At 38.7% G+C, this 9,045-nt stretch overlaps 2 protein-coding genes across 2 annotated transcripts in view; one reads left to right on the forward strand and one right to left on the reverse strand.

Annotated features, from left to right (window-relative positions):
* Window positions 1-9,045, reverse strand: part of LOC123539405 (low-density lipoprotein receptor-related protein 2-like) — a 187,296-nt gene that overhangs the window by 131,058 nt on the left and 47,193 nt on the right. The window lies entirely within an intron of this gene.
* LOC128550683 (thrombospondin-2-like) lies at window positions 600-4,311 on the forward strand. The gene is made up of 5 exons (XM_053530210.1): window positions 600-730; window positions 2,075-2,162; window positions 2,545-2,745; window positions 3,578-3,758; window positions 3,988-4,311. The coding sequence occupies exons 1-5, from the start codon at window positions 653-655 to the stop codon at window positions 4,148-4,150; spliced, it is 711 nt and encodes a 236-aa protein (XP_053386185.1). The 5' UTR covers window positions 600-652; the 3' UTR covers window positions 4,151-4,311.

Here is a 9,045-nt window from a genome sequence, read left to right on the forward strand (position 1 = left end):
AAATGTTTTTAATCAACAAAAAAACAGACACGTTTGTTTCTTAACTATAGAAAACAAAGTAGAAATATTACAAGAATGTCAAAATATGAATCTTTACATATTATAAAAACACCCGGAGGATTTTTAATATACAGACCACAGACTGCTGTTAGTCATAAAATAGCACTAAATTTTGGTTCCTTGAAGTTATAATAGTTTTATCTTTAGTCATTCACTTTTAAGGATGTACAAGCGTTGTTTTTTCAGGATATCCGCCATTTTGAAAAAAAAATGTTTCTTTGAATATTTCTTTCTAAGAAAACGTATGACGAAAATAAATGCTAATAAATAAATAATCAAAATACGGCTTATGATGTACCATTTTACCAAACAGATTCCACTTGTTGCGAAAGAAAAATCACCATTATTCTCTGCCAGCGTTTGCCATAATCTGATGTAGGATGCACCATGGGGTAGAGATCGGTACTTGAATTTCAAATACCTGTTTAAGCAGATCAGTTAAGGTGATGTAGTTATTTATGTAGAAACAATTCTTCTACTCTAGCTACACGGTTATGTAAGAGAACGCAGTCAGTCCTTACGATAATTCCGACATGTTGTCGACATAAACCTCAAAACAAATTGTTGCTCTAGCTTTAATTGACAGTGAACAATGTTTTGTATTACGAGTATTTTTGTCTTTGGTGCTTGTGTTAGCCTAGCATGTGGAGTTCTTCTTGAAGACACTGTAGTACGTATACAGTATGTATTTTTGTCTAGAAAATTGAGGAATTTTAAGTGAAAATGTCGTTTGAAAAATGATAGGCTGAAATGTCTTTTTTATACGCCCGAAGGGACGTATTATGTTATGACGCTGGTGTCCGTCTGTCCGTCCGTCTGTCCGTCTGTCCGTTAGCAATTTCGTGTCCACTCTGTAACTCTTGAACCCCTTGAAGGATTTCAAAAAAACTTTACACAAATGTTCACCACACCAAGACGATGTGCAGACCACATGTTTTGGATGTCTCGCTTCAAGGTCAAGGTCACACTTAGGAGTCAAAGGTCATATCAGTTTGTTTCGTGTCCGCTCTGTAACTCTTGAACCCCTTGAAGGATTTCAAAGAAACTTGACACAAAAGTTCACCACACCAAGACGACGTGCAGAGCGCATGTTCCGGATGACTTGCTTCAAGGTCAAGGTCACACTTAGGGGTCAAATGTCATATCAGTTTGTTTCGTGTCCGCTCTGTAACTCTTGAACTGCTGGAAGGATTTCAAAGAAACTTGGCAGAAATGTTCACCACATTGTAACGATGTGCAGAGCGCATGTTCCGGATGACTCGCTTCAAGGTCAGGGTCACACTTAAGGTCAAAGGTCATATATGACTTTGCTTTGTGTATATTGCTCTGCATTGCAGTGCTCTTGTTTTTATTTGGCAGATCTCTTTTTTGTACTTACAATATTTCTTTTTTTAGTTACTTCCCTTTTATGTTACTATAAATAGCTTATTTTGAAACTTTTTTATTATTGGCCGTAGGGAAAAACCGAGACCACTTTTCTGTGGTACAACATAGATGGTACCTCCAATTTTAAGGTGTATTTTTACATACCTGCACCTGATAAGATTTTTTTTGTAGACTTTGAATATTTTTTTTGTGGACTTAGATTTGTTTTTTGAAGTTTTCCTTTTGTTGTTCCAGTCCTTTGGGGCTACAACAGTCAAGTTCTTAAAATTTTGCTCCCATCCTATGATGTAAGCCTTCGGGCGTATATTGCCCCGCTTGGCGGCGCTTTTGTTTTTACTGGCAAAGCTGTAATTCAGAGTCAAGCACTGAGAAAAGTCGAGTGTGCTGTCTTATGGACAGCTCTTGTTTTCATGTTAACGCGAAACATGGTTTTTAAATGAGTACCGTGTGAGTACCATTGTCCTATTCCTATTAAAACAGATGACATAATCCACAAAAAGGTCATGACAACGCGCAAATATTTTCAAAAGAACAAATTAAACACAACAAAATTTTACATCTATAAAGAGAAGTGACCGTTAATCTATATATGATGGTGCAAAATTATATATTTCATATTTAAAAATAGGAAAGCAGATTGGCAAGTTTGGAAACACAGATGGAACGTGTGGTAAAAGAGTTGGCGGTAGTACAGGGATGTACTTCCGATTTTTGCGGTAAGGACTTTATAAATACAATTATGTTTTGACTTGATTTTGAACCAGCAGATTATGGTAGTGGACCTGTAATGCCAATCGGCACATAACGTATTTTCCATAAACGATTTCTGAATTTTGCGGTTTTTAAGGAAAGTCATGTGCGTTTTGAATTTTGTACACGTACGTCCGAAGAATTTCGAACTGACCAACGAGAATACGTAGATACACGGAAATTGTCGAGTGCTACATCGGGTCTACTACCTTAAATCTCAACTTCATAAAACGTGTGCAATTATTATGTCGAAATCTCTCTCATAAAATCATGATTTTACAACTAGTCATACATGCCATATCATTTATTTGTGTAAATGACACATAATCGAAGTGTATGTATTCTAAGATATTCATTGGACGAAATGGGCAACTTGGAGCTCCTGGTCAAAGTGTACGGGACAATGCAACCAGGGATATGGATCTAGCAAGCAAACCAGAACACGTACACGCACGTGCATTGGGCAAACTCCTGACACCCAGGGAGTACAGTGCACTGGTGATTCAGTGGAAACTGATAAAAGACCATGTAATGCCGTAGAACTCTATGGTAATGAAAAATGGTTTTGTTATGAAACAGAATAACTTTGATATAATTTAGATACGCATTTCTCTAGGCTTTTAAAAACACTCCTTTCCTCCAACAATTTCATATGGTGGCATATAAGCAGCACTTTTGTAACATTATTTCATAAATTATTACCCGTATAATCTCTTCAACCGTTGTTAAATATGCTATTTTTGTCGGATTAAGCAAGTCCAGTTACGTACCATAATTTGAGCCGCGCCATGAGAAAACTAACATAGTGGCTTTGCGACCAGCATGGATCCAGACCAGCCTGCGCATCCGCGCAGCCTGGTCAGGATCCATGCTATTCGCTAACGGTTTCTTTAATTGCAATAGGCTTTGAAAGCGAACCATGCTGGTCGCAAAGCCACTATGTTGGTTTTCTCATATTATCTAAAGTTCACAAAACGTTTTTTTCCTCCATAGCCTAACATGTATTCTCATAATTTTTTAAGTAAAACTAAATTTTACATATCTCACCAACATTCAAAACAATTAGACATAATGAGAAAACAGTTATATTTTCTATCTATATGTTTTAGTTATATTAACTTTTCATCAATAAAACATACTTTTGTATATCTACAAAGAGCAACAAGTTTGAAAATTCTACGGTTCGATTGACATGAACGGAAGGAATACGTTATGAAAAAAAAGAAAAGATTTTAGTTCACATCACTAAATTGGCATTACTCAAAGTCTTATATTTATGTCTTTCCGTAGCACTATTCATTACTCAGTGCAGTCAAAATAATTAAATATTACCTGCACTGGAAATAACAGTTTAAAGGTAAACGTTTCAATGAATTTACAGGTTGTCTAAATTCTGCACAGAACACGAACAATACATATGGAATGGTATACAATTTCTTTGACGAGCTCGCACAAAGCGCGTGCACTGCTGCTGTGAATACTGCCTCGCACGTGCTTGCGCTGAGACGAAACTGTAATACTGGAAAAGCACCACAGTGTTCTACGATCTGTTCAAATGCCGGGTATAAATTGTTGTTGTTTTTTATTTACAGTACCTTTATATTAGCATAGAGAACAAATACGCATGATCTAACTATCTTATGCACTTCTGTCTAGAAATCAAGATAGATTTCGTCTTTACCAGCAGATACGCATGTACTCTTTTCGAACGTTCTTCTTGGAAATGTGTTCTATACAAAGCGGATACAGTTTCCCTTGCAGATATGATCTTGTCTTTATTTTTACTTATAGGTACCACTGTTTTGACGAGCTTCATGTTTATCCGCCTCACAATATACTTAAGCCAGACGTATATACAGATGAAGGGAAACCGGGATTGATGATGTATCGATATTTTTCATGCACTTGGAGCACCGGCAGTTGTGGCCCTAATTACTGTTGTTGCAACTACTAGTATAAGATACTTTTCCTTGTAGGAAAAAAAAAACATTTACGGACTAACTGCCTTGTTAATGAAGACTGGAAGTGTCATTTTCTTCTGACCTGTGGATGTTTTCCTCTCGATATCTTAAAGTGTTGTATATGTTACATTTGAGAATTTAAAAGTAAAAGCATCGTCTTGTCAGAGGCTTAAATAATGACAGTGAATTTTCGACGCTGCATCCTCACCCTCAAACAAAATAAATCACAGGTCGGATAGAATTTCCAGAAAGTGATTATGTAATCAGTAAATCTATAAGAAGAATATTTGGAAGTAAACCATATATGTACACTTATAATAAAGTAAGCATGAATTCGGTAGCTGCTGGAATAAATGGTGTAAAGGAAAACGGGGTTTTGGGTATTAACTTTTGGTATTTATATAATTATATAATTGTTTTTAGGAAGAAATATCCAAAGAAACAGTTTTGAAAATAGTATACTTAAGAAGTATATGCTTAAGTGCAACATGTCCAGAACACTGTAACTTAACATTCTTGCTTATTTTTTTCAATGGATCTGGGCAAATTTATATTAACGGGAGAAAAACCGTATATTTACAAGGGAATTCATTTGCAGTTAGTATCTATTTTTGAAATGCCGTTTAAGAGCCGAATATTTATTCTTGCGTCACAGAAGCACATGCGCGGATCGTTTACTCCCCCTTGTTTACTCACTTTCGATTTGGATGAAAGGAAAAAAAGTTCGTAGATAACTGTAAATGTATTGAATCGCATGTAAACTGATTGTTTATTCATATAGGTAGCAGGACAACGCGTTCGAACTCGTATTATCTCGTTTGTAAAATAATTATCCTAAAAATATGTCCCTTTTTACCGAATTGTTGAATGATGTGCAATGTGGCATTGGTCTGTTGATGCGTCAAATGTGGTGTGCTGCGTGTTGTGTGCTTGTCACCTTCCGCTTTCAGCCTCCGCCGCTGGCTAGCCTTCTGGTGAAAAAAAGAAGCCGAGTGCGTAAGTCTTCCATGCCAGTACATAGCCTCTCTACAGACAAGCCCTTTGGCAGAGCCTTCCAGTAGGCACCACACGGTAACTAAGCACCTTGCGGCCTCAGGCAGAACTGCAGGGGACTTGGAGGAGGTCTGCCCCAGGACATGTGGCATGTCAGGCCCACCGGTGTGTGGACACGCCCTGGTGCCTATGAACAGACCCCAGCTATGGGACAAATAGCCCCTGTGTTCCCAGGGTAAAGTATTAACTCGGAACGAAGGGTGAGGTAACACCGACAGAAACCTAGAGAGTTAAAAACAGAGATGGCCATTGTCACTCTCTTAACGAACCACAGCATCATGAAATATCGCTATGACTACACAGCCATCCGGTATACAACAATGTGGTGCTGAATCTCTGAGGTCCCTCCAAAGAGTTTCAGTGCCGGGCTCTGAGCCTCAACAGAGTCCACCTACAACTAGTAGGGGTCCCTCCTTCAATCCAAAACATGCAAAGAGAAGAAGGAGGAACATACCAAGGAGGAGAATTGGAATGCGGAGGGTGTCTTCAACAAGAAGGCTGAACTTGAGCATATCCTCCATGAGAAAGACATCAATGTCTGTTGCATTCAAGACACTTACCTACAACCAGAGAAATCTTTCAAAGTCAGAGGATACCAGTGTTTTCGCTGTGACAGAATTGGTAGACGAAAAGGAGGCATCATGACATTGACCAGGAACAACATCAGTGCTGTCCAGACCAACATACATTTGGATGACTCTGAGTTCCAAGTTCTGAGCCTCAGAAAAAACGAGTTCAACTTGAAACTTGTATATATATATTCTCCAAGTGACAAAGCTCTGTCCCTAAACAAAGTTACAACTGATGAAACCAGGTTCATAATTGTAGGAGACTTTAACAGCCACCCACAAAGCTGGGAATATGACCACCTGGATAAACCTGGAAAGGAAGTGGAGACCTGGCAAGATGATAACAAGCTTAACCTCATCAATAAGCCGGACGATCCCCCAACTGTTTACTCCAGAAGCTGGCGAACAACGTCAACACCTGACCCTCCTTTATGCACTGATGATATACATGGCCATGTCAAGCGGAAAGTTGATGAGCAACTAGGAGGTAGCGACCATCGCCCAGTCCATCTTACTACTTCACCTAACATCCCCAGATGGAACTACAAGGAGGCCAGATATACCTTTTACCAAAGTCATGAGCTCTGTAACATCAGAGTGGAAGGTAGAGATATTAACAGGGTTGTCAAAAGACTTCAACGCCAGTATACTAAAGGCTGCTTACAAGGCCATTCCAAGGGCAGCAAGAAATGACTTTAAGCCCTTCTATAGTGATGAGTTAGAGAATCTACAGGCAAAGCTATCAGAAGCCAGGGAGGAAGCAGAAAACAATCCCTCACAAGAAAGTAACCTTTCTCTACAGCGTGCCAAGGCTAAATTCCTCAGACACAAACTGAAAGCACAGAGGAAGAGCTGGTGAAACAAACCAGCCTTACTCGACCTAGAGCGAGATGGACGAGACAGCTGAACGATGAAGACACAGGCCGAGGCTACAACTACAAAGATGTTTCCAACATCCCCATCAACAGGGAACGGCAAAGGGAAGCCCGAAGAGGAAAAGGGAAAGGCAGACAGGTCAAGTGACATCCGAATGCATGAAACAGAGTCTTAAAGAGAATTCCTATAGCTTTTTTCTTTTCATAGGTTTTTTTAAATTCACATATATGATAGGAAATTTGTACTGAAAACAATGAACAAGTAAAAACAATGGGTCACCAGGCTTGTTTTTGTGAAAAATTGTTTTGAACACACCCGCTGTTGCTGAAACTGCCAGCGAGTTTTCAACATTTTCATAATTTTCTGCTTTTTTATAAATACCAACCAAAATATATATCAAGACAGCACAATAAAGTTTATACTTATGACAGATTTTATTATATACTTATTTGATATCATAGTCATATTTGTAATACTATATCCTTACAATAATGGGTACAAATGGAAAAAAATCTTGTTTCCTATTCACTTTTGTGATTTTTTTTTTTAGTAATGAATTTTTTTTTTTAACTTTGAAAAAACTGTTTCATAGAATTTTTTCCTGTATTTCTTGTGTATGAATAATTGTATTGTGAACACAAAAATGGCTAAAAATGTATGGGTCACCAGGCTAAATTTTATGTTAAGACCGCTTGAATACAACACCTGTTTGGACGAAAAAATGGCGCGAACCTGACCAAATTGATTACATGTATATCTGCTAGAAGTTAAAAAAGAATTTTCAAAAATTCTTAATTCTTTCTTTAATTGAATACTAAATAATCTGAAAACTGATATTGTCTTATCAGTACTAAGTCAATTGTCTTACATTATATAAACGACACTGTTTTTGTACTAAAATGTGATGTGAAAACATAACCACAAAAATGGCAAGATACCTGTCAGGCAGGATACTTCTCAAAACAACATTAACCAGTATCAACATTTGATTACTGATGAAACTTATCAAAAATGTTATTTCATTCAAGATTCCTCATATTTAAGATTGTCTGTTACATGTTTCAACAAATGTTGACTTCACTTCTTCACTTCAGTTTTCCGTAGGAAGTGTCGCCTGCGCAGAAAGATGCGCATAAAAAACTATAGGAATTCCCTTTAAACTACATGAGTTACAGACAGCTCTCACGCAGTTGAAGACAAAGAAGTCTCCTGGACCAGATGGAGTCAAAATGAAATGCTGACCAATTTAGGAACTGCAGCAATTTGCAAACATCTGGAAATTTACAACTAGCTTGACACAAGGACTACTTCTACAGATATGGAAGGAGGCAGTCATGATCCTATTCTATAAGAAAGGGAAGGATCCAAAGAAGGCTGCAAGCTATTGTCCAATCAGTCTAACCAGCTGTGTTGGAAAGACCATGTAGAGGATTGTGAATGCACGCCTGAAGTGGTACATGGAGACTAACACAACAAGCTGGCTCCAGACAATTCCGCCCTACTGAGAACCAGACTACTTACCTATCGCAAGAGATAGAGGACGCCTTTCAAGAGCAGAAAGTCGTGCTCATAGCATGGATTGATCTGCAGCGAGAAGTCTGGACTGATGGACTCCTGGTCAAACCGATGAGGAGTGGAGTAAGAGGTAACATGCTGAGGTGGATTAAAACAAAGAAAAATATCAAACAGGGAATGCCACGCACCAAAAGCGCAGCCTCCTCAAAACGAACCCCCAGTCATACTTCTACCACAGGAGAGCAAGAGTCAGCTTAGAACATGCCAACAGTAGGAAGTTTCTGTTGCGTCATGGTGTCCCGCATGAGAGGGGAGTCTTATCTCCTACACTCTTCCTGCTTTTCATAAATGATCTGGTGTCTGAACTACCAAAAAGAGTGTTAAGGCTGCACTCTAAGCTGACGACCTGGTGTTATGATGTTAGGAAGAATATGCAACAACACCACACACAGGATACTAGAAGACATCAACAAGCTTTCAACTTTGGCTGAAGATTGTTGTGTCTCGATTAATACAGAGAAATCGTCCACCACACTATTCTCCCTGTCGTCAAAGCAGAGGGCCGGTAAAGTCAAGATGGGAAATACTTCGCTGACTGAAGCAGACGAGGCAAAATATTTTGGAGTGACCTCTGACAAACGACTAACCTGGAGACCCCAGATTAGTCAAGGAGAAAGGAAGGCCTGAAGGAAGCTTGCCATGATGCGTAAACTTGCTGGAACAACGTGGGGAGCAAATAAGCACATACTCAAGACAATATATCAAGGAACAGTAAGACCAAATTAGGAGTATAGCTCAACTGCCTAGTCAACTACTGCCAAAACCAACAGGCTCTAGACAAGGTTCAAAACCAAGCACTGCGGATGGTGACAGGT

The sequence above is a fragment of the Mercenaria mercenaria genome, chromosome 18 (assembly GCF_021730395.1).
Source record: "Mercenaria mercenaria strain notata chromosome 18, MADL_Memer_1, whole genome shotgun sequence".
NCBI classification, from domain to species: domain Eukaryota; kingdom Metazoa; phylum Mollusca; class Bivalvia; order Venerida; family Veneridae; genus Mercenaria; species Mercenaria mercenaria.